The sequence below is a fragment of the Mya arenaria genome, chromosome 8 (assembly GCF_026914265.1).
Source record: "Mya arenaria isolate MELC-2E11 chromosome 8, ASM2691426v1".
In the NCBI taxonomy this organism is placed as follows: domain Eukaryota; kingdom Metazoa; phylum Mollusca; class Bivalvia; order Myida; family Myidae; genus Mya; species Mya arenaria.
In genome coordinates, this window is record NC_069129.1 from 23,789,077 (window position 1) to 23,817,058 (window position 27,982).

The 27,982-nt window shown below is 34.2% G+C and overlaps 1 protein-coding gene across 1 annotated transcript; it reads left to right on the forward strand.

The window, feature by feature from the left end:
- Positions 1-22: 22 nt before the first annotated feature.
- On the forward strand, positions 23-26,518 carry LOC128244622 (uncharacterized). The gene is made up of 12 exons (XM_052962636.1): positions 23-115; positions 3,201-3,905; positions 5,152-5,268; positions 6,114-6,240; positions 7,929-8,060; positions 13,062-13,141; positions 14,079-14,229; positions 15,544-15,732; positions 18,736-18,948; positions 20,684-20,745; positions 24,331-24,493; positions 25,156-26,518. Exons 2-12 carry the CDS (start codon positions 3,231-3,233, stop codon positions 25,926-25,928), a joined length of 2,682 nt encoding a protein of 893 aa, XP_052818596.1. The 5' UTR covers positions 23-115; positions 3,201-3,230; the 3' UTR covers positions 25,929-26,518.
- The last annotated feature ends 1,464 nt before the right edge of the window (positions 26,519-27,982 follow it).

Below are 27,982 nucleotides of genomic sequence, written 5' to 3' on the forward strand. Positions count from 1 at the left end.
GATTGATTTACGAGGTCTATCTCGAAGCTTGCCGGAGATGGCCGAGTTGTTACGATTGCATATGCGACAACCAAGCCATTCGGCATAGCCGAAACTAGACGAACAACAACAACACGTAAAGTTTACATTTTTTTTTGTGTTGTGTAATCATGTTTTAGAAGCAGAAGTATTCTCGAATGGTATTTAAAAGAAATAATTAATTAGCTGTTTAACAAATAGATGCTATAGTGCGGTAGATTATCCGATTAAATGAAACGAAAGTAAAACTCATACAATTCGGACGTGTGATTTCGGATTATTATTCCAAGTGGCTTCCATGACTTTCATTGCCTGTTAACTTATTTACTTGGTAATTGAGGCAAGTTTCATTGGCAGAGAGTACCAAACCTACATTGTAATCTGTAGAGCCATTGGTTAATTGGATATATTATGTTCACAATACTCTAAATCAGTGTTCAACTTCGGGGACTCATACTTTTGAAATCATTTTGACACCAGTTATCATTGTCTTAAGTCTGCCTAAAAGTGAAAGCTTCTAAAGACTCCATTTAGGTGGACTATTGAGCTATGAAAACCTACTGTACATGAATTGATAATGTGAACATTTCTATCTACAATTTTTATTTTATCAGATAATGGTATTCATTATCAGATAATGGTATTCAGGAAAACAATTTCAACAATTAAATATTTTATTGATATGCTGTGATATCTCTACAGTACAGTATCGATAAATTCACAGATAAAAAATAGTTTTAAATACACATGATATTTTATAAATGCATATGTATAACCAATTAAGAATTGAAGAAATTAGTTTTTAACAGGTATAGCTAGATAGCGAAAGACTACGAAAATAGCCTGCTATATTATTATATTGAAATACACCAGAGATTAATTTATATATATAATTATATTTAAACGGAACATTATAGAAAAATGATTTATGATGATTTTTTCTTTTCTTTTTTAGTGAGTTTGTAAGATGTTTTTAAAAATATTATTATAGTAATGAAAAAATAAATTTGGTAGTCAAAATTGCTTTTCTCCGAAGTGCCTGAAAAACTTTAATCATTATAACACTCTCCCTGAACTTGGCGTTTGTCTATGAAGTGCAATAATTGCTTTACAGAAATCCGGCAAATCTTTAGATTCCCTTGTTGTGACTGTTTCTGCAACACTAGCCTATTTTTTAGCGAAAATAGCATTTGTCTACAAAGATAGCCTGCTATATCATTATATTGAAATAAACCAGAGATTTATTTATATATATAATTATATTTAACGGAACATTATAGAAAAATGATTTATAATGAGTTTTTCTTTTTTTTTAGTGAGTATGAAAGATGTTTTTAAAAATAGCCTATTTCTGCGACACTAGCCTATTCCCGCGAAAATTGCATTTGTCTACAAAAATAGCCTGCTATATCATTATATTGAAATAAACCAGAGATTTATTTATATATATAATTATATATAAACGGAACATTATAAAAAAATGATTTTATGATGATTTGTTTTTCTTTTTAGTGTTAGTTTGAAAGATGTTTTTAAAAATAGCCTATTTCTGCGACACTAGCCTATTTTCGCAAAAGTGGAAATAAACTTTATATACTGTTCTACCCATTTGTATCATTTTGTTTATGCTATAAACATTGTATTGTTTTATGCAATAAACTATTAAACTGAAACTGATCTGATATCGTATTCAACAGAGACCGCATAAAGAAAGCACCGTTATTTTCTTAAGAGTTTTTCGTCATCTCATGTTCATTATCTGAATAAATATCGATTTTGTAGTCATAATATATAACCCAAAAATTTCTTTTTCATCAAATTTATACATATCCACAATATAATGTCGTTTTAATTGTTTTTACTAGCGTTAAACATATTTTATTAGCTATTTTCGTAAGTGGTTAGTTGTTTTCGTACGAGTTTTTCGTCATCTCATTTTTATTATTTGAATAAAAATTGATTTTCTCGTCATTATATCTAACCAAGAAACATATTTTTCATCGTATTTATACATATCTACAATATAAGGTCGATTTAATTGTTTTTACTAACGCAATACCTATTTCATTTGCTAGTTTCGTAGTCGAATGCTATTTTCGCGAAAATAGGCTATTTTCGCTATCTAGCTACATGTATACCGGTTTTTAACACAGTTTTACTGTCAGCGTCACATACGTGTGTTCCGGTCACGTGACCAGTGCTGGAAAAAAAATTCTTACATAACCCATGTTAGCTGAGTCGCGCACAAAAACGCGCCACTTCATATTTCATTTATTGTATAGTTCATGAAAAATGTATTATGCCATTTCAATAAAGCGCAATCAAATATATATGTTTGCAAGACTTTTAAGTAAAATTGAAACAAATATTCGTAAAGAATGATATTTTTAGTTATTCAAAACTACTGCGCTCTATGACGTCAGTTAACAACGTCGCACGCGCTGTTTGGTGTAATTGTACAAAAGTTTGTTTTCAACGTCATTCTCGGGTCGGATTTTTCTATCCGTACCGGAAACACATGATGGATACTTATATTACAAAAGTTAACCTAAATGTTCCTTATTAAGATGATGTTTTTCCTGTCTTTATGTTAGCATTAAAATATATACAGAAAATAGGGATAGTGGGGAATTAAGTCCAGAAATTCTGCAATGTTCAGTTCTTTGCCTCATTGTTTGCGTAATGCACCAGTCAACCACAGTCCCCTCCTCCAGGTCTGGGGGGATAGCCGGGGAAATGGGCTGTGTTTTTACCTTCCAGGTGGCCCTGCAGTGCCGAGTGAATGCGGTGGTTTTGTCTTCAAGCCAAATTTAGCGGGGACATGGGCCTTACCTATGGTCCCCGTGGTGCAAGGGCATTTGGCAGGGATTTTACCAACAGTTAGTTCCCGCAGGTGGGGATTTTACCCCGTCTTGGCTGAACCGAAAGTCAAAGTCCCCGCTATTCCCCGGACCTTGGGGGGGGGGTGCGTGATAACAATTGACTGGTGCATAATGATCAAAATGCAAATTGTAAGTAAAGGGGACTTCAGAAAGGACCATGTTGAGTTTCAATAGGTAGGGATGTCTTAGACAACATTATAAGTAAAGGTAAGTCTAAGTAGCTTATAATGCTGCGGCTGTTCATGTGTCATAATACTGTGTGTTATCTAGTAAGTGTCAATTATTTTTGTCTCTTTGCAGGCCATCAATGAGCCACCAACATCATAAAGCATGGCTGCACTGACCCCTGAAGTCACTGATCTTAACTTTATAAGGATTATAAGCTTGTTCTCAGAAATCGGAAAAGACTGTTTGTTAAAGGCTTTCTATTCTTTTGTACAGAAGGGAAATGTCCAGTCTTACTTCCAGTCAGATAAAATCCAAAATAGAATTGATGACTTGTTGAAAAGCGGAATTCTTGTTGGTGACCAATATGACAAACTCAAAGATGAAAATATCAAGCCACATGAATTTGATTTGGCCATGTTATTTGTACTTTTGAGATATGTGATAGAAGAAGTTCCAGCACCAGTTAAAGGTTGGAACATTTTGCCATCTGTTGGGGATAACAGTCTTGGGGCATGCCTTCTTAAAGTTCAGAGAATTCGGAACGAGGTTGTTCACAACCTAAATGTAAAATTAGGCATCGAAGAATTGGAAGAGAAATGGGACGATTTGGCTCACTATTTAAGAGTTATCATAGAAAGCGTTTGTGGTAGAGAGGATTCAAAGAAAGTTAGCAAAAGAATACGGGAACTTAAGAATACATCGAAAGAAGATTTGAGTCGGAATTTGACACAAAATGTTGACCAGGTGTTTTTATGGAGTGCATCAGATTTCTCAAGACTTCAAAGTAAACTTGCAGAGGGACAAATTAGGTCAAACAGCGAGACACAACAGTCACAGGTATTTCCTAATTTGTATTAACAAAATTCAGTCTATTTTATGAGTATTGCTATTATCCTCCACTGAAAGTTGAATGGGATCATATAGTACTATTAAATGAGCGTGTGTTAGTATGTACATCAGGGCAATCTTGTCCGGAGCATAACTCGTAAAATCTTTGAGGTATTGTTTTAAATCTTTAAATACAGATAGATCTCATTTTACATTTATGAGCAGTGCAGTGCACAGGGACCATAACTCTGGCTGCATTATTTGTTGCCCTTTTCATACTTTTTTATGTCTAAAAGTCATTGAATATTAAATTGAATTCAAATTTTATATACAGATAGATCTCAATGAGGAGAAATGCAGTGCATAGGATCCAGATTTTTATACTGAATTATTTTTTGTCCAGAGCATAACTAGAAAAGTCTTTGAGGCATCGACTTCTTGTTTCATAAATTCTTCCAATTTGAAAACAAACTCAGTATTTTTCTTGAAGCTACACCATTGCTAACCAGGCAACTTATAAATTTTGAATATGAAATTGGATCATCATGTACTGTTGTATTTTGTTAGACAACATGATGGCGATGAACCACTCTCCAGTCAGTTTCCTGGGTTTAAACCATTAATAATGTTGTCCTATATGAGAGGTCAAGAGAAAGTTCCCCTGATAGGGATTCAACTCCCAAACTCTTGGGTGAGAAGCCGACACCTATACCACTAGATCACTATGGCCATGTTCTTGAATATTTATGCTGTAACAGGAAGTCAAGCCCTATTATAACTGTTAAGGGTCAAACTTGCAAGCTCTTGGGTGAGAGGCCTACACCTATACCAGTAGAGTCACTACCATAGACCACAAGTCCTATTATAACCCTTAGGGGTCAACTCACCGGCTCTTGGGTGAGAGGCCAACACCTTTACCACAGTCGCCATGTTCTTGAATATTTGTGCTGTACATAACAGGAAGTGAAGTCCTATTATAACCGTTAAGGGTCAACTCACCAGCTCTTGGGTGAGAGGCCAATACCTATACCACAAATGCATGTTCTTGAATATTCGTGCTGAACAGGAAGTGAAGTCCTATTATAACCGTTAAGGGTCAACTCACCAGCTCTTGGGTGAGAGGCTGACACCTATACCACTAGAGTGACTACTTTAGACCACTATCGCCATGTTCTTGAATACTTATGCTGTAACAAGAAGTATTATAACTATCTCATAGAGATAAACCACATGAAATAAAAGTTCTGATTTATAGAAGGATGGGTTGGATGAGCCTGATGCTAAGAGAATCGATCCAGTCGGGTTGCAAAGTGAGGTCGAAAACATTGCGAAAGAATTCCAGGCTATATCAGTAGATGAACTTTCAACTCAGGTTAGTTAACTTATGTTTGCAATTTGTTAACAATGCACATGCTGACACAATTACTATAAACGTGAATCCTAGTTTGCTACTTTAAGGTTACAGTTAGTATTTTACTCTAATCTGTTTCTCAAGGACGAAAAGTCAGGGTGTTATGATAGTCTTGGGGTAGTCTCAAGCATTTTGCAAGAAATTCCAGCTTGGCCATTACTCAAAAACATCCACAAGATATTAAAATGATACTTGGTACACATGTTGCCAAAGACAATTATCACAATATGCACATGAATAAAAGAGACCATAACTCTTGCTTTAATAATTATTGAGTAATGCTTCTCTGAAACTGACTGAAAAAAACAACAACATCATACAAGCATTTACTTTGTGGCGCTCTTCAGGCTGTCCAGCGGCCCTAAAATTCTTAAAAATTACTATTTTTTTCAGTTTTGCTAAAACTCCTAATAAAACTCAAAATTTAAAGGGAATTCATAAAAACGCCCTTATTTTTTATGTCAATTCCTATTTTTTGTTCATTTTTCTTCTCTAATTGCCTTATATAACAGTTTTGAAAATACAAACTAATACACTCACTTTTTCTTGTTTAATGTGTCTTATCGTAAAATAACAGCTGAGACAATGGTGTATGTCATTCCTGTACTTATAGTATGTGAGCAGAGATAACTCCATTATGATGTTTACAACCACCATATTAATTTAAACCTTAAATTCCTAATTTTAGCCCTAAATTAGCCCTAAAATTTCTTTTTTTTATCCCTAAAATTAGCCCTTATTTCTTGCCAAAAAGTGCTTGACAGTCTGGCTCTTGTTTAAATTGCATTGTAAATTTTTCTTTTCAGACCAATAATTTACCATCAACATCTACCGACAGTAGCCACGTTGTCCAGAAATTAAATGACATGACTCGCAAGGTGAATGACATCTACACATGGGTTCAGGAGATGATGTTAAGGCTTCATGCTCAAGGTGAATATACTCTCAGGCTTGTCTGTTAATGTAATGCATTTCAGTGTGAGTGTATTTTTAGCTCAACTATTCGAAGAATGGGTGGGCTATTCTACTTGCCACGGCGTTGGCGTAGGTGTCTGCGTCGGCGTCCGGTTAAAGGGCAAGTTGGGATTTTCACTTATAAGTCCAATACCTTTCATTCAATTGAGTTAATACTTCACACAGCTGTTCAGGGCCATCACATGATGAGGTTAGAAAACTCCATATTATTCTTTACACAGATTATGGCCCCTGATTGACTATTAAACCTTTGTTAAAGTTTTAGGGCAGGTTGGGATATTTTAAATAACTTCTATACCCTTCGTTCAATTGACTAAAAACTTCAAAAAGTTGTTCAGAACCATCACACAATGAGGTTACATAAAGTTTTAGGGCAGGTTTCAGTTTAAGGGCAAGTTGGGATTTTCACTTAAAACTCCAATACCAATCATTCAATTGACTTAATACTTCACACAGTTGTTCAGAGCCATCACATAATGAGGTAAGATAACTCCATATTATCTTTTATACTAATTATGGCCCCTGATTGACTATGGAACCTAGGTTAAAGTTTAAGGGCTGGTTGGGATATTTATTAATAACTTCTATACCCTTCATTCAATTGACTTAATACTTCACACAATTGTTCAGGACCATCACCCAATGAGGTTACATTGCTCCATATCCTTAATACAAGTTATGGCGCCCGATTGACTTAGGTTAAAGTTTTATGCAATTAAAAGTTGAGGGCAAGTTGGGATTTTAATAAAAAAGACTTCTATACCTTTCATTCAATGCACTTAATAAAATTCAAAATTATTTTGGACCGTCTTACAACAAGAAACATAACTCCATTTTAACCCTAAATACAAATTATGTCCCTTGAATTTTATTTTTTTTAATTTCTTTTGACAGGCACATTTTTACATTCTTAGCCAGTTTTTTTTACCAAGGGAAAACAAGGAGGGCTATACTATATGGCCCTTGAATTTTTTTATCATTGTTATTTTTTTATTTTTTTTATTTCTTTTGAAAGGCATATTTGTATATTCTTTACCACATTTTCATGATGGGAAATCAAGTTTTTTTTTAATGACTTGCGTCATTTTTTGGGTGGTGTGTGGGCAGCCTCAAAGTCACCGTATGTATTGAATAATTTTAGTTAGGTTTGACATAAATAGACCAAACTTGGTAATATTACAGTGTTATTGTATTCACTTCTAAGTCAAAGTGGCGAAGTTGAGCGCCCTGTCTTACGACAGTTCTTGTTTAATCATAAAGGTAATTGAAGCAGTAACTTTTGTACCATGTTGTCATGAACAACGTTCAATACCTAGTGAGCTTATGTTAAAGCATTGATAATAATTCGCATGATATTTATTGCTGGGTTAAGATCCACACACTTGTTATCATTACGATCCTGGAGTTTATGTATAAATGAAAAACAAAGCAAAGACTCTCCAACATGTTTCAATACACAGGTGTAGCAAAGCCAGTACTTCTGTCATGAAATAATCGAGTCATTTCCCGTTTTACTGGACTAAAAAATGTAGCTTTGACATTAGTTTTTGGCACAGTGCCCTTGTTAAGAAGCAGTTACATCAATGATGTAAAAGATAGTTAAATGCCTTCTTTAGTGTAAATGTACTCCTTGCTTTATTTTACAGCTCCCCAACCAGTGCCTATGTCCAGACAATGTGAAGGTGATTTCCAAGGAAACAGAGAGTTCAAGAGGCCAAGGCCATTAAACCGAAATGCAATGACTGATAAGGATATTAAGACATTTAGTCAAAAGATAGGTACTGGTAACTGCATTAAATATGTTGTATGTTTAACATTATTTTATAAAGATATTAAATACATATTTCTGTTACTAGGCTATAACTGGTTAAATTAGTTTAATACCTGTAACTGGTTAAATTACTTTCCTATAACTGGTTAAATTACTTACTTATAACTGGTTAAATTACTAACTTATAACTGGTTAAATTACTTACCTATAGCTGGTTAAATTACTTACCTATAGCTGGTTAAATTACTTACTTATAACTGGTTAAATTACTTACTTATAACTAGTTAAATTACTTACCTATAGCTGGTTAAATTACTTACCTATAGCTGGTTAAATTACTTACTTATAACTGGTTAAATTACTTACTTATAACTGGTTATATTACCTACCTATAGCTGGTTAAATTACATTCCTATAACTGGTTAAATTACTTACTTATAACTGGTTAAATTACCTACCTATAGCTGGTTAAATTACTTTCCTATAACTGGTTAAATTACTTTAATACCTGTAACTGGTTAAATTACTTACCTATAGCTGGTTAAATTACTTACCTATAGCTGGTTAAATTACTTTAATACCTGTAACTGGTTAAATTACTTACCTATAGCTGGTTAAATTACTTACTTATAACTGGTTAAATTACCTACCTATAGCTGGTTAAATTACTTTCCTATAACTGGTTAAATTACTTACTTATAACTGGTTATATTACCTACCTATAGCTGGTTAAATTACTTTCATATAACTGGTTAAATTACTTTCCTAAATTACTTTCCTATAACTGGTTAAATTACTTCAATACCTGTAACTGGTTAAATTACATTCCTATAACTGGTTAAATTACCCACCTATAACTGGTTAAATAACTTACCTATAGCTGGTTAAATTACTTATCTATAACTGGTTAAATTACTTACTTATAACTGGTTATATTACCTACCTATAGCTGGTTAAATTACTTACCTATAACTGGTTAAATTACTTACTTATAACTGGTTATATTACCTACCTATAGCTGGTTAAATTACTTACTTATAACTGGTTAAATTACTTACTTATAACTGGTTAAATTACTTACTTATAACTGGTTAAATTACTTACTTATAACTGGTTAAATTACTTACCTATAGCTGGTTAAATTACTTTAATACCTGTAACTGGTTAAATTACTTTAATACCTGTAACTGGTTAAATTACTTATCTATAGCTGGTTAAATTACTTACCTATAACTGGTTAAATTACTTTAATACCTGTAACTGGTTAAATTACTTACCTATAGCTGGTTAAATTACTTACCTATAACTGGTTAAATTACTTACTTATAACTGGTTATATTACCTACCTATAGCTGGTTAAATTACTTTCCTATAACTGGTTAAATTACTTTAATACCTGTAACTGGTTAAATTACTTACCTATAGCTGGTTAAATTACTTACCTATAACTGGTTAAATTACTTTAATACCTGTAACTGGTTAAATTACTTACCTATAGCTGGTTAAATTACTTTCCTATAACTGGTTAAATTACTTACTTATAACTGGTTATATTACCTACCTATAGCTGGTTAAATTACTTTCCTATAACTGGTTAAATTACTTTAATACCTGTAACTGGTTAAATTACTTACCTATAGCTGGTTAAATTACTTACTTATAACTGGTTAAATTACCTACCTATAGCTGGTTAAATTACTTTCCTATAACTGGTTAAATTACCCTCCTATAACTGGTTAAATTACTTACCTATAGCTGGTTAAATTACCTACCTATATCTGGTTAAATTACTTTCCTATAACTGGTTAAATTACTTTTATACCTGTAACTGGTTAAATTACTTTAATACCTAAAACTGGTTAAATTACTTACCTATAGCTGGTTAAATTACTTACCTATAGCTGGTTAAATTACTTACTTATAACTGGTTAAATTACCTACCTATAGCTGGTTAAATTACTTTCCTATAACTGGTTAAATTACCCTCCTATAACTGGTTAAATAACTTACCTATAGCTGGTTAAATTACCTACCTATATCTGGTTAAATTACTTTCCTATAACTGGTTAAATTACTTTTATACCTGTTACTGGTTAAATTACTATAATACCTAAAACTGGTTAAATTACTTACCTATAGCTGGTTAAATTACTTACCTATAACTGGTTAAATTACTTTAATACCTGTAACTGGTTAAATTACTTACCTATAGCTGGTTAAATTACTTACCTATGACTGGTTAAATTACTTACTTATAACTGGTTATATTACCTACCTATAGCTGGTTAAATTACTTTCCTATAGCTGGTTAAATTACTTACCTATAGCTGGTTAAATTACTTACCTATAGCTGGTTAAATTACTTACCTATAGCTGGTTAAATTACTTACTTATAACTGGTTATATTACCTACCTATAGCTGGTTAAATTACTTACCTATAGCTGGTTAAATTACTTTCCTATGACTGGTTAAATTACTTACCTATAGCTGGTTAAATTACTTTCCTATAGCTGGTTAAATTACTTACCTATAGCTGGTTAAATTACTTACATATAACTGGTTAAATTACTTACTTATAACTGGTTAAATTACTTACCTATAGCTGGTTAAATTACTTACCTATAGCTGGTTAAATTACCTACTTATAACTGGTTAAATTACTTACTTATAACTGGTTATATTACCTACCTATAGTTGGTTAAATTGCTTTCCTATAACTGGTTAAATTACTTACTTATAACTGGTTAAATTACCTACCTATAGCTGGTTAAATTACTTTTCTATAACTGGTTAAATTACTTTAATACCTGTAACTGGTTAAATTACTTACCTATAGCTGGTTAAATTACTTACTTATAACTGGTTAAATTACCTACCTATAGCTGGTTAAATTACTTTCCTATAACTGGTTAAATTACTTACTTATAACTGGTTATATTACCTACCTATAGCTGGTTAAATTACTTTCCTATAACTGGTTAAATTACTTTCCTATAATTGGTTAAATTACTTTAATACCTGTAACTGGTTAAATTACTTACTTATAACTGGTTAAATTGCTTACCAATAGCTGGTTAAATTACTTACTTATAACTGGTTATATTACCTACCTATAGCTGGTTAAATTACTTTCCTATAACTGGTTAAATTACTTTAATACCTGTAACTGGTTAAATTACTTACCTATAGCTGGTTAAATTACTTACCTATAGCTGGTTAAATTACTTTAATACCTGTAACTGGTTAAATTACTTACCTATAGCTGGTTAAATTACTTACTTATAACTGGTTAAATTACCTACCTATAGCTGGTTAAATTACTTTCCTATAACTGGTTAAATTACTTTAATACCTGTAACTGGTTAAATTACTTTCCTATAACTGGTTAAATTACCCTCCTATAACTGGTTAAATAACTTACCTATAGCTGGTTAAATTACCTACCTATATCTGGTTAAATTACTTTCCTATAACTGGTTAAATTACTTTAATACCTGTAACTGGTTAAATTACTTTAATACCTGTAACTGGTTAAATTACTTACCTATAGCTGGTTAAATTACTTACCTATAACTGGTTAAATTACTTTAATACCTGTAACTGGTTAAATTACTTACCTATAGCTGGTTAAATTACTTACCTATAACTGGTTAAATTACTTACTTATAACTGGTTATATTACCTACCTATAGCTGGTTAAATTACTTACCTATAACTGGTTAAATTACTTACTTATAACTGGTTAAATTACTTACTTATAACTGGTTAAATTACTTACCTATAACTGGTTAAATTACTTACTTATAACTGGTTATATTACCTACCTATAGCTGGTTAAATTACTTATCTATAACTGGTTAAATTACTTACTTATAACTGGTTATATTACCTACCTATAGCTGGTTAAATTACTTACTTATAACTGGTTAAATTACTTACTTATAACTGGTTAAATTACTTACTTATAACTGGTTATATTACCTACCTATAGCTGGTTAAATTACTTAAATACCTGTAACTGGTTAAAGTACTTACCTATATCTGGTTAAATTACTTTCCTATAACTGGTTAAATTACTTCAATACCTGTAACTGGTTAAATTACATTCCTATAACTGGTTAAATTACCCACCTATAACTGGTTAAATAACTTACCTATAGCTGGTTAAATTACTTATCTATAACTGGTTAAATTACTTACTTATAACTGGTTATATTACCTACCTATAGCTGGTTAAATTACTTATCTATAACTGGTTAAATTACTTACTTATAACTGGTTATATTACCTACCTATAGCTGGTTAAATTACTTACTTATAACTGGTTAAATTACTTACTTATAACTGGTTAAATTACTTACTTATAACTGGTTATATTACCTACCTATAACTGGTTAAATTACTTTAATACCTGTAACTGGTTAAAGTACTTACCTATATCTGGTTAAATTACTTTCCTATAACTGGTTAAATTACTTCAATACCTGTAACTGGTTAAATTACATTCCTATAACTGGTTAAATTACCCACCTATAACTGGTTAAATAACTTACCTATAGCTGGTTAAATTACCTACCTATATCTGGTTAAATTTCCTACCTATATCTGGTTTAATTACCTATCTATAATTGGTTAAATTACTTACGTTAAATTACTTTCCTATAGCTGGTTAAATTATCTACCTATAACTGGTTAAATTACTCACCTATAACTGGTTAAATTACCAACCTATAGCTGGTGAAATAACTTCGTTCTCCATTGGAAGGTGTGTCACACATTTTTGCTCTCACATATGCAGGTCAAGGTTGCACAATTATTGATTTTAAATAAAACTATCAATCTCGGTCTGTTTTAGTTGTTAATAGAAATTTAATCAATATTTGAAGTAATATTCAGCATATATATATACTTATCCATCAGACAAGACCCAATCGTGGACATTGTCATCTTTTTGTGACAGCTAACAATTACACAATCATGAATGTATGTACCGGTATATTCTTTCAGGTAGAGATTTTCACCAATTGGCTTTATTCCTGAACTTTGAACAGACACAGTTTGATATGCTTGTGAGATCATTTCAGGGTGTAAGTATTTGAGCATTAGAAATAATTAATAAAAATTATGGAATCAGCTCTATGGACACTGTTGCAAAATGAGTTCAGTCATATATCTTGTTGCTTTAGTTGACTTGTCTTGAGAAAAATGTTGAGATATTGTAACTTACAGCCATGTTGTCATCAACATTGCAGTTGGTGGCCATATTTTAAAACCTTTTGAACTAATAAAGATATTAAGTTGTTTAAATAAAACTTATGTTCATAATAAATACAGAATATTTGTTGAATTTCAGTGCTAAATCATAATTTATTTCACTGAGTAAGCACAGCAATATTTTCATGAGACTCGATGTATAATTTACTGTACAAGTGAAATCAATGTCCATCTTGCACTAAAATAATTTTAATTTCTTTTATTCTAAATAATATGAAAAATGTAATTGAATTTTCGTTAATTGAAAATTGATGTGATATTATAAATAATGTTGTGACATGACATTACTTAAACGAAACAGATAACATAATCCATAAAATATCAAATTGATATTTGCGCTATTTCACTAAAAATCATGATAGAACTATGGGCATATATGCATCAAGTTCCATAACTTTGGCTAGTATATTTTAGTGGTTACACTTCGCTCAAACTTCCTCCCTTACTACCCTCTCTTACCGGTAAATTGAAAATGATATGATTAAACTTGTAAAAGATAATGGCCTGAATGTTCAAAACTTTGTATAAGATATCAATGTGATAAAGAACATTGTTGTTGACTCTCACAGGCATAATAAACAATTACAGCTGAAACAATTGTCCTTCTTTGTTAGGAATATTGCAGATCATGAGCGTATTGCAGGAACTTTCAGAGAAACTTACAGATTTGAAAGTTATCAATGATGGTGTAAACAACGTTGTAAACTTAAACAAAGTTGAAAGTGCAATATCAATTATTTATTTTCTTAGATGTCTGAACAAACATTTCGCCTGGTGAAGGCGTGGCATGATGTTGTTGTTGACTGTGATGAAAACCCAAAGGAGCTGTTGGCTTCAACGTTATATGAAATTGGAAACAGATACTTGGCTGTGGAATACTTTGGCGAACAATTTGCCAATGGTATGCGTTTTTATTTATTTTCATTATCATAGTTTGGAAGACTTCAAATGCAGGTGCAGTAATTATAAACTGTTATTACAAATAGAAACACTGTCTGCTAAATCTTAAGTTAGGAATAGCATACAAGCTATAAGACAAGGAATATAGCAAGCTCAGATGGAGAGGTGTCTTTGGATTGCATTTTCATTGGCAGAGTCAAGGTTACTGTTACTGTAAACTTGGTTTCTTATGAAAAACTTTAGTTAGGAATGACCTCATTATAAAGTGTTTTATTTAACGAGGTCATTTGAAAGTGGTTGCTTGGATCAAAGTCCCTGTTGCTGAAGGTCGAAAACTAGGTCACTAGGTCAAATCTTAATAAAACAGTCAAGGGGTTTATTTATGGACAATTATTCCACCGCTTAACTGAAGGTGTCGGAAGGAGGATCATTTTTAGTTTGACCATTGAAGAATATGGAGAGCTATACTACTTACCCAAGTGTTGGCGTTGGCGTCACACCTTGGTTAACGTTTTGCATGCAAGCACACATAGGTTAATATCTCAGCAACTACTTGAGGTATTGCATTGAGACTTTATACAATGATACTCAACCATCCAACCTACTTAACTAACCAAGATAGATAACTCTAGTTTGCATTTAATGCAGATTATTGCCCTTCATTATTCGATTGTGTCCAGTTGTCCGTTTGTTCATCATTTTTTTTGCTGTCCAGAGCCATATCTTTTCATAGAACGGTTAGCTAACAGAAGGACAGTTTTTAGATGCCCGAGGAAGCAGGCACTTAAAATGTCAATTTCAAAATTTACTATTATCATTTCAGACTTATCTGAACTATCAATTTGAAAAATTCAAATTAATATGAAACTGTAACAAATGGTACTATATAAACATTAGGTTTATTTCAAATAATTCCACACAAACTCAAACTCATATCCAACGCTCATAAGAGTCCATCTCGCTGCAGCCATAGTATACATTGACAAAGGAATATTCCACCTACTTTCCGTTTCCAATCCATGAATATTGCCTTATGAGGCAGGGGATATCAAGTCAACTAATTTGCTTGTTAGTCGTCTGTAGTTAGAATGGATATGCAGTGATTAAAGTGACTAGACGCCTGATTATACAACTGCAAGAAAAAAGGAACTTACATTTAATTGAATCTAACTGCATTGAATATAAATTTCCCGATTGTATAAATTGAAAACGTGTTTTTGAGGCATAGCAGCATTTCTTGTCACAAATGTGTGTTATCTTTTGATTTTATTGATGTTTTTTTTTTAAATAATTTTCAGTTGTTGTTTTCCTTCAGAGTCTCAAGGAAAAGAACCAAAACCAGAAACAGCAAAAAGAATACAGGAGATAAACTTTGGTGCTGAGGCGCAAAGAAATGCGGCTCAAAATGTACATATTTATAACATTGGGGCCTCAAACTCACTTAACATGTTTGATGGAGAAATGACAATTGGTGGGGCTATCACTATTGGTTCGGATTTTAGAGGTTTGTACTCCCTTTGTTTTGTTTACATTTGGTTAGTGTATTTTTATTATGCCCCCCTTCGAAGAAGAGGGGTATATTGCTTTGCACAGGCATGTCGGTCGGTCGGTCGGTCGGTCCGTCGGTAGACCAAAGCTTTTCCGAGTGATAACTCAACAATTCCTGGACGTATGGTCATCAAACTTGACATGAAGGTTGGGCCTGACCAGTAGATGACCCCTATTGATTTTAGGGCTCATCGGGTCAAAGGTCAAGGTCACAGTGACCTTTAATGATAAAATAATTTTAAGCTTGTCCGAGTGATAACTCAACCATGCCTAGACCTATGGTCATCAAACTTGATATGGAAGTTGGGCCTGACCATAAGATGAACCCTATTGTTTTTGGGGGTCATCGGGCCAAAGGTCAAGGTCACAATGACCTTGAATGGTAAAAAGATGTCCATGTGATAACTCGACAATGCCTGCACCCTTGGCCCTCATTCTTGACTTGGAGGTTGGGCCTGACCAGTAGCTGACCCCTATTGTTTTTGGGGCTCATCGGGTCCAAGATCAAGGTCATAGTGACATTGAATGGTAAAAGGTTGTCCGAGTGATAACTCAACAATGCCTGCACCCATGGCCCTCATAATTGACTTGGAGGTTGGGCCTGACCAGTAGATGAACCCTATTGTTTTTGGGGGTCATCGGGCCAAAGGTCAAGGTCACAGTGACCTTGAATGGTAAAAGGTTGTCCATGTGATAACTCGACAATGCCTACACCCATGGCCCTCAAACTTGACTTGGAGGTTGGGCCTGACCAGTAGATGACCCCTATTGTTTTTGGGGGTCATCGGGCCAAAGGTCAAGGTCACAGTGACCTTGAATGGTTAAAGGTTGTCCGTGTCATTACTCGACAATGCCTGCACCTATGGCCCTCAAACTTGACTTGGAGGTTGGGCCTGACCAGTAGATGACCCCTATTGTTTTTGGGGGTCATCGGGCCAAAGGTCAAGGTCACAGTGACCTTGAATGGTTAAAGGTTGTCCGTGTCATTACTCGACAATGCCTGCACCCATGGCCATCAAACTTGAATTGGAGGTTGGGCCTGACCAGTAAATGGCCCATATTGATTTAAGGGGTCATTGGGCCAAAGGTCAAGGTAACAGTGACTTTGAACGATAAAAGGTTGCCCGAGTGATAACTCAACAATGCCTGCGCCCATGGCCCTCAATCTTGACTTGGAGGTTGGGCCTGACCAGTAGATGACCCCTATTGATTTAAGGGGTCGGAGGTCAAGGTCACAGTGACCTTGAAAGCAAACTCGACAATTCCTGGACCTATGGTCATCAAACTTGACATGAAGGTTGGGCCTGACAAGTAGATGACTCCTCTTGACTTTGGGGGTCATCAGGCCAAGGTCAAGGTCACAGTAACCTTTAACGCAAATCTTTTCCCAGTGATCTCTCAACAATGCCTGAATCTATGATCATCAAACTTGACATGTAAGTTAGGCCTGACCAGGAGATGACCCTTATTGATTTTAGGAGTCATTGGGTCAAAGGTCAGGTTCACAGTGACCTTGAATGCGATAATTGGACAATGCCTGCACCCATGGCCTTCAAACTTGACTTGGAGTTGTGTCTGACCTGTAGATGACCCCTTATGATTTAAGGGGTCATTGGATCAAAGGTCAAGGTTACAGTGACCTTGAACGAAAAATGCTTGTCTGTGTGATAACTAAGTCAATGCCTGCACCCATGGCCCTCAAACTTAACATTTAGATTTTTGGTGACCAGCTGATGACTACTATGGATTTTGAGATCATAAAGTCAAAGGTCATGGTCATAACACACTCTATCCTCAAACTTGGAATGGTCATAATCTTAAAACTGCCTCAACGGCATACAATGTTAGCGACAAATCAGCTGTCATTTTGGTCCATGCATATTTCATTCAATTGTCCATATAATCCTGACAACATGGCGCTCAGGGGGGGCATAATGTTTGACAAACATCTCTTGTTATATGTGGTTTAAAACCTTTAACGATTTCTACAGAAGAGTACTTGAACACAATGCTCCAATGATGACAATAATGTTCTGATATAAAGCCAAATAATAATAAAAAAAGCCTCTCGACCCTTCCTGTTTCAACGTAATATATCGAAGGTTTGATAATGATAAATCTAACGCATATAGCATCATCACTCTGGTGAACGAGAATGAAATGTTTTTGAAAAGGATGTAAACCTTAAACCAAACTAGAAATTGTTTGGTCCAGATTAAATACAATTTCATCTTTGGAGTAAATTATGCCTTACCTTTTAATATGGATGAGCAAATTATGCTTTGAAAACTTTGAGTAAAAAACATAGAATTTAAGAAACGTAAACATTCGCAAGAGAAGAACAAAGTCTTTAAATTTGTGCTCATGATTTAAAAGATTCAAGTACTTTCAAAAAGGTTATAGTAAAGCTTTTAATCTTGGCTCCGATATGATAATATCAAATTATAAACTGAAATAAAAGATACAACTTTCAACATATCTTTGCATATGCACTTTTCCTTTATTATGCTAATCCAATAAATTGGTTAGAGCACATATGCGCTGCTTCGTCTGTGTTTCAGTCCGACTGTCATTCCGTCTTTTGATCCCACTATTATTGTTGGTGCTATTTCTCAACAACTGTTGGCCTGTAATTAATGAAACGTTGTGGGAAGCTATACTTATATGTGCATATGCACATATAATCAACTGGTTCTGGTTTGATGATTTCCCACACAGTTATGGCCTTTTTCATTTCTGTATAGTGTGTTATACGTCCATTTGTGTCTGGGGTATTAAAACAGCAACCATCGCCTTGTATTCAATGGAACATAACACGACGCTTTCTTACAAAAACAGAGTTATGGCCCTTTTTATTTATACATGGAATGATATAGGACCAGGCAGCCCCACTTTTCATGACCAGGCTATTTCTCTGCAATTAATGGCTGTAATTCTACAGATAACTTTTATTATACAGATAACAGCCTGCCGGGATTTGGAAGCCACAGTGTAGGAACAACAAGCAGCCTTCCAAGTCTTAGCAGTGTACAAGGGAGCTCCGGTACCATCGTTACTAATATGGCTCAGCCATACTCCATCAATGTTATGGGCGGGAAACTCAACACAGCACCTGGATCTTACATTTCCATCCGTAACAACTTTCACTGTTGGGATTTGAATGAAAAAAAAGGTAAACCATATACATGTTTAGCAGATAAAAGTAACTGCATGAAAAACTTCAATTAATTCAAATTTTTTTAATTTTAGAAACTTCCATTGATAAAGCATTCGAGAACTGTTCATTTGTGATGAGAACTCCCTTCTGTATCCATCTTGCATAGATACGTAAAATAATTGTTGCTAGACAAATATATTAACGAATGTCTTAAGATTGTTTTCGATGTTTAATATTATGTATATTTCTAAACATGCATACTAGTAGATACTAGGGATAAAACGATGATCGAGTATTGTCGAAAGTCGATTATTTGTGTCCGAGGTCGGCGATAATCGATTTCATTATTCCATAATCGATTATCGCTAATGTACGGCAAAGAGAAGTAACCATGTTGTGTATGTACTGATATTCTTTAAAACGGGAAGCGGTACGGACTTAAATGGCCTTTTTAAAGTAAAAAATCATCTTCATTGTAATATCAAATATAATTTTTTTCATCAAGTAAAAATGATTATTCATTCAGCATTTCCCCATGTGATATCTTGCTAGAAAAATATTCATTTAATTTTAACATGATGTCATGATAATTGATAAGTATTTCATGTAAAAGATTGGAACATTTATTAAAATGCTACATGTAAATACATTTGTACTACATTTTTGTTCCAAATTATGTAATATCTGTTTTAAAGTGATGAAAATGCTGATAATTATGTAAATAATTCATCAGTTTATGGTTCATTTTTAAAAAAACAAATGAAACTACTGTCTCGTATATACTTGTAGCGTGGAAAAATGAAGTTTTTATTCTCAATTATTTTAGAATTTAGTTATCTCCTAAAAACATTTTACTAAATTATCTATTGTAACTTGGAATGTATAACAAAACAGCATATAAAACATAACTGATTGTAATATGTTTATTCATTTAAAGACATGTATGTACAAACCAATATAGTTTAGGATATATTTGTAGTATATTCACTTGTTCCGTTTCGATTATATAATCGATGATTGATCAAAATGGCTTGTCCGATCGATTATGACTTTGGTCCGATTTTCAATCCCTACATTTTGCCTTTATTATATATTCATAAAAGAGGCAGTATTTACAAACATGAATCACCTGACAAACTGTTACTCTGCATTAGGGCATAATCACATTTTGCGCATTATGCCAACATACAGATATTCACACTCTCATGAAAGTGTATTTTCCCTAATAGTATAACTGTTACATAGCAAAATGTTTTCTCGAACTAATTTTCATATTAAAGATGCACTCTTACTCCCAAATAAGATTTACCAATATTAATAATTTTGTTTTAATATTCCAAAAAGGATTAATAAATGTCGGAAACAATTGTTCTTATAAAGGATACCGAGTTTAATTTGAAAGAAATGAGCATAAAACACGGTATATCTACTTTATGAGACAATAGTACACCACAGTAAATATTTTAGCATTCACCAATCATTTAATATTTTTGCGCTTTCTTCTATTAAATATACAGTTACAATCTTGTTATCAGTAATTAATATTTTCCATAAATGCATTATTTAGTAAGTAGTTAAAGGTTTATCAGTCAACATTGATGTTTGTTATACATGTGTATGTATTGATTTTGAATAAGAGTGTCACTTTAATAATTTGTCTCCTTACATGTATGTCAGATATATATTGAAAGTTATACAGTATAAGGGATTGAATGGAATATGTTTTATTAATGCAAATTATTCCTTGCAGACCCTGCCCAAGACTTCACCGATGGGGCTTTTTGTTCTTCTTTAAATGCAGGAAACTTCAAGGTAATTGGTAGTTCTTTGATCCTGTTTGTTTAAAGCTCACCTGAGCACGAAGTGCTCAAGGTGAGCTATTGTCATCGCCCGGTGTTCGTCGTAGTCGTCTGTCGTCGTCGTCCGTCGTCAACAATTTGACTGTTAACACTCTAGAGGTCACAATTTGGGCACAATCTTAATGAAACTTGGTCAGAATGTTACCCTCAATAACATCTTGGACGAGTTCGATATTGGGTCATCTTGGGTTAAAAACTTGGTCACCAGGTTAAGTTAAAAGAAAAGCTTGTTAACACTATAGAGGTCACATTTATGACTGTATCTTCAGGAAACTTTATCAGATGTTAATATTGATAATCTCTAGGACAATTTCGAATATGGGTCATGTGTGGTCAAAAACTAGGTCACCAGGTCACCAGGTCAAATTGAAGGAAAAGCTTTTAACAATCTAGAGGTCACATTTATAAATGTATTTTCATTTCAGTCAGAATGTTTATATTAATAATCTCTTAGGCAAGTTTATATCTGGGTCATGTGCGGTCAAAAACTAGGTCATTAGGTCAAATCACAGGAAAAGCTTGTTAGCACTCTAGAGGTCACATTTATGACTGAATGTTCATGAAACATAGTCAGAATGTTTATATTGATTAGCTTTAGGCCATGTTCGAATCTGGGTCATGTGCAGTCAAAAACTGAGTCACCAGGTCAAATAATAGGAAAAGCATGTAAACACTCTAGAGGCCACATTTATGACAATGTGTTCATGGAACTTGATCAGAATGTTATTCTTGATGATCTTTATGTAGAGTTTGAAACTGGGTAATCAATTGCCCTCGCCCTGAAAACACTTATTTCACACTTGAATTGGATCAGATGAACGATATGGGGCCCTCAGGGCCCTCTTGTTAAAGAAAAAAAATGAAGTACTATTATTATTTACACAGAAAGCATTAGTGTCATTTTTAGAAGGGATGGGGGGGGGGGGAATTATTTTCTTTATATATGGGTGGGCCACCGTGGGCATCTATTTTCGCTAAATTGGACCCAAAAAACTTAAATTTTCTTCTGTAGAGGGGTGGTATATAGTGGCTACCCCCGGTGGTTACATGTTTAGATGGAATAGCCCTAAAGATCCTGCTTGAAATGGCCTCAGTTAAGTATGTAGTCAGTGTTATGAAAATGGGCTTTGTTTGACCTCAATTGTATTCTTATTCAATAATTGATAGATACAGGTAGATATTTTTATGCCCGCAAAGATGGGAATATTAAAATCGCACCGTCCGTGTGTCCGGCTCAATAACTCGTGTCCGGGCTGTAACTTTCCCTTGTATGGACAGATTTTAAAATAACTTGCCACATGTGTTCCACATACCAAGACGACGTGTCGCGTGCAAGACCCATGTTCATACCTCTAAGGTCAAGGTCACACTTAGTGTTTATTCACAATGGAGCATAGGTTGTCGTGTCCGGGCTGTAACTTTCCCTTGTATGGACAGATTTTAAAATAACTTGCTACGTGTGTTTCACATACCAAGACGATGTGTCGCGTGCAGACTCGTGTTCCTACCTCTAAGGTCAAGGTCACACTTAGGTGTTTATTCACAATGGACTGCTGCATATAAGGATATGGAGTATAGGTTGTCGTTTCGGGCTGTAACTTTCCCTTGTATGGACAGATTTTAAAATGACTTGCCACATGTGTTCCACATACCAAGACGACGTGTCGTGTGCAAGACCTGTGTCCCTCCCTCTAAGGTTAAGCTCACACTTAGGTGTTTATTCACAATGAAATGCTGGGTATATGGACATAGAGTAGAGGTTGTCGTGTCCGGGCTGTAACTTTCTCTTGTATGGACATATTCTAAAATAACTTGCCACATGTGTTTGACATACCAAGATGACGTGTCGCGTGCAAGACCCGTGTCCCTCCCTCTAAGGTCAAGGTCACACTTAAGTGTTTATTTAAAATGAAATGCTGGGTATATGGACATAGAGTATAGATTGTCGTGTCCGGGCTGTAACTTTCTCTTGTATGGACATATTTTAAAATAACTTGCCACATGTGTTCAACATATCAAGAGGACGTGTCGCGTGCAAGACCCGTGTCCTTACCTCTAAGGTCACCCTTTGTGTTATTCACAATGGAATACTGCATATATAAGGACATAGAGTATAGGTTGTCGTGTCCGGGCTGTTACTTTCTATTGTGTGGACAGATTTTAAAATGATTGCCACATGTGTTCGACATACCAAGACGACGTGTCGCGTGCAAGACCCGTGTCCTTACCTCTAAGGTCAAGGTCACACTTAGTGTTTATTCACAATGGAGTGCTGCATATAAGCACATAGAGTATAGGTTGTCATATCCGGGCTGTAACTTTTTCTTGTATGGACAGATTTTAAAATAATTTGCCACATGTGTTCAACATACCAAGACGACGTGTCGCGTGCAAGACCCATGTCCCTACCTCTAAGGTGAAAGATACACTTAGTGTTTATTCACAATGGAATGCTGAATATAAGGTCATAAGAGTGTAGATTGTCAAATATGGGTGGTATTTTTTTTGTTCAGAGGCAATTTAAAATGACTTGCCATATGTATTTGACATGTAAAGGCAAGATCAACTTTTCATGTACTGACCTTGTTCATAGGTCAATGTCACATTCGGGGGCATTCGTCACATACTGTGACAGCGCTTGTTACTTTTATACTAATTCAAAGATAATAAGTTCTTTTAAATGATTTACAAGTTCAAAATATATTCTTATTCTTTTTTCAAAGTTTGAAAAGTTATTGCATTTGACACTGGCTCAGTGACTTCAAGGGTTATCATAGGTACACTACTCTGGCGCTTTTAGACAATGTCTAGATTTAAAAACGCTTTTGTGTAAATGGGGCATATGCTACTTACAAATTTGGTGTTAAAATATATCCGATTTAAGTTATACCTTTGAAAGTACTTACCATTTTACAGTGGTATGTCAACTAGCGAAACCGTACGCGTGTGGATTGCCCGTTCAGCCAGGAAACCTAGTTGATGTTGTCACTGTTTTCAGTGTCTAATCCATCTTACTTTCTGTAATTGTAAGCATGAATATAATAAGGAACAATTTTTAAATACTTGTTCCAATATTTTTACCTATTTAAAACTATATGCTTTTATTTCTAGGTCACAAGCTCATTGCTATGTTTTTATACGTAATGTATGTTTGTTATTCATGTCTCATTGAGCTAATGTTTCTTTTTATCATATACCCGATTTTAAATAAAGATTTTTGTATCTTGCTTATATTGTGGGGTTACAACAATACGCTTTTGTCTTTAGTGGTTTGTATGTTATACAACGTATAACATAACTTTTTGAAGTTCCCTCATATTTATGTGAATTGAACTTAAGCCAGTTTCAAAGTTGAAAACAATAGAGTAAAAAAATCAACTTGTTGTCATCCCTAAAGTGGCTCATATTCAAGATTCTGTAAGCTAGGACAAAGACCTTTTAACGAAACAAGACCGCAATTTGAATATATGGATGACAAATTCAGAGATTTAAATACAGGACCATGAAAACCTAATTTACATTCTTGTTTTACCTGCAGAGGAAGATTGATGAGAGTCTGACTCAGACAATGATGGAAAGTTACACCGCCCACATGAAATGCGTTGGCGCTTTAGTTGCTTATGGAAATATCCAAGGAACTGTTTTTCGGGTCGGAAAACAATCGCTTATGACTGCCTGGCATGTTGTCAATAATATCATTGGTATGATTTTTTTCTATTTCGTTCAGTGTTCTAGTATGATATAGACATTCACTCACTTATATAGCTAAAAGATGAAGGTTTGCATTGTCATATTATTTGTATATACCTAATTCCTATTAATTACATTTGCTAATCCAATCTACTCTTCAAAACAATGGACAAAATCCTCATACAAACTAGGAACGTACTGTGTCAGAAATTTACATGAAGATTTATCTTGTGATTGCACTTTGGGTCAGTGAGGTCGAGGTAGCTATAACGGTTACCAAAACCAGAAAAAAGTTATGTGCTAAAAACTTATACAATAGATTATTTCAATGAAACTTGGTATATAACACTGCATATGAAGTTGTACTTTGGAATAGCATTCGGGATAAGTGGGGTCAAGTTTATTGGTTACAAAAAATTGAAAGACAATTTTGTGTAATTCGTGTAAGAATGATGTGCAGTGATTAAAGTGAGCAAGCTGTAGATAGTATTTTGGGCTGGTAGAAACAAGGTAAAGGTCACTTCTTGTATTTATATGCCCAACACTTAAATAGGTCAATTTCTCCAAATTGCGTTTCTTGTTAACCAGTTTTTCAACAAACACATGGTTATTGATATATCTTAACATTATGTTCATGTTAATGATTTTTCAGTTTATGTTTTTTTTTTTGCAGATCCAGACAAAAAGGGCGTAGAAGACTTTTCAAATTTATCGCTAGAGAACACTTATGTTTCATTTACCGACTCTCCTTTGGAGCAAGGCATTAGATATCAGCTGGAAAGTTATGGTTATCGTGACACAGAACACGACTTAGCAGTTCTGCAAATTAGGAATCCCGACGATCATTTACCACCACCAATGTTACTGAGAAAAGAAGGCATCGATCCTTTGTTTTTGAATTTTATATCAATTATTGGCTTTGGCCATCCTGAACAGAACAGAACAAACAAGAAAAACTTTGAGTATAAATGTCAGCTGGTCACACCAAATTCTAATGAAATGCGTTCTGCATTAGTTTGGCTAAAGAACTATGAACATATCTTTAAAAAAGACTTGTATGTGCAAGGAAAAGACCCAAAATATGTTGAGCTTGGTTATGGCAATTACGATGCAGATTTTAAGATATTGTTCCACTGTTTTATGGAGCATGGATCATCTGGTTCCCCAATTATCAGAATTTGTCCCTCGGCCTTGAACACAGCAGCATCTGTCGAAGTAGTCGGTGTAGTCACCCATGGAATTCCCGCTTTCTTTTTTGATTTGTCAACCAATGGACGCATACTTGTTCCGCATAATAAACGATTTGAGGCTGGTTCAAGAATGGAGCATATTTTCAAACAGCTTCATAGCACAAACTACACTTTGGCCGCTGAGCTTTTCAACTTACCAGATGTTCGGGAATCTGACTTCCATCCAATAAATCGTAGCAGGGAAACGGCAGTTTGAAAAACCACTTGCGTTACTGGTCATGGGAACAGTTCAGCAGAAACATATAGTGTAGTTTTGACTGACAAGCCGTTCAACAAGTGTTAATATTAACAGTACAGGTTTTGACTTCAGAAACTTTAAATACAACTAATACTAAGAAATGAAACACTATTTTTGGGCCGTTGATGAATATATACTAGAGATGCTTTCTTCTGTCATTTAATGATTTGAATAAGACTATGAAATATTTAAAAGTACATATACAATAATATTTCTCACGTGTGTTCCCTGTTTCAAACTTCTACACGTCAAATCTTTTTTAAGACTGGTATTATCCAACACGGCCAGGAAAAGAAAATGTGTTACTTTCATAGAGAGCAGATGGTACTTGATTCATCTATTGACATGCAGCGTGCCAACTATTTAGAGGGTCTACAGACTATCAATACAAGCAAATTGAATCAATTGTATGAATATTTAATTATGTAGGTTGTGTTTAGAAACGTGTTGTAGACAATCATTTCAAAAGACTTCAGTTTTTTTTATGATTTTTATTTTAAAAAAATACACGTATCTTTGACATTATGCAATAAAATACTATAATCATTGTCTTGACTGGTTCGTTGACTTTTGTATTATGACATTGAAAATGTGGACTTCACAATAATTTTCCGTGTGTGATTTTTTTACTTGAACACCATTTAATATTAACAGAACTTCAGAAGTATGATTATATCAAAATGTTCTATTTAAGCACACGAAGTCATGTCATAAATGTCTTATTTACTAATACCATATGAGGATCACTTTATTAGCAGTGGTAACATAGCTGCAAAAGCATGGTTTCCTTGTGCACTTACATGTACATGTATAGCCTACCAGTCCATCCAAATTGTACACGTTATTCACGTGCACAAGTAGATTAATGCGATTTAAAGGCAACAAAGCATTTCATACTGACGGGAATATGGCTGAATGTGGTGGAAATATCAGAAAGGAGCAAAGATTCGCGTCTTACTGGGTAAAAGAAGCACAATAAATTAAAACAGATCTAGACAATGTGTATGGGATACTGCTCTTCTGTACCGTACTGTTGCAAGATGGGTATCTTTGTTTAAGGAAAGAAGAGCATTAAAAATGAGCCCCGAAATCGGCGGGCTCCGACTCGGATATTGAGACTGTTAAATCCATGTTCGGGCAATATGCATGTTGGATACCGGACATTTTAGCGCGTGCTAAAAAGGGCGTCGGCATTACTCTCTAAATTCAAAGACGAGGACCATAAGCGGTTAAAAGAAATTGTCACAGGTCTAAGGAAACTAAAATACCCCCGCATGCACAGGCATAATCTACCATCAGAAAGGCTTATATAGCGAAACATACTTAGATCATAAGGTTGCTGTGACCTTGACCTCGAAGGTATGGACACGAAACTTGTGATTGACACATCCTCATACCATGCTGCCAAATAATATTAAAATCCGACATTGTATGACCAAAGATATGAACCGGACACGATCTATTATCAGTAATGCTTCTATAGCAAAATATATTACTATCAGAATGTTGCTGTGACCTTGAGCTCAAAGGAAGGGACACATTCTCATACTATGGTAGTCATGTCTACCAAAGAATATTAAAATCCGACCATGAATGAGAAAGATATGGACCGGACACGAACTAATATCAGTAAGGCTTTTAATTGCTTGTTTTAATTTAACAAAATTATCATATCAGGACGGTACCAAATATTACCGTACATTTTTTTACTAGTTAACCACTTATTTTTTTGGCGATAATTATCTAGCTATCTAGTTCATACTCGCAAAACTTTTTCGGTAAGATAACTAATATAATACTAAAACAGGCTTTAATGTGCCCAGATCTGCCAGCTGTTACCTTTACTAACAGGTTATCTAGTTATGGTTTGCGAATTTCACTCGGTATGTAACACAATAACTGGTAAACTAGATAAAATTTGTGTTACCACTTATCTATAAATACATTCCTGGCTTTTAGCAGTAACTGGTTTTATCCTGTCACCTGCATACAAATCGGTCCAATAACAAGGT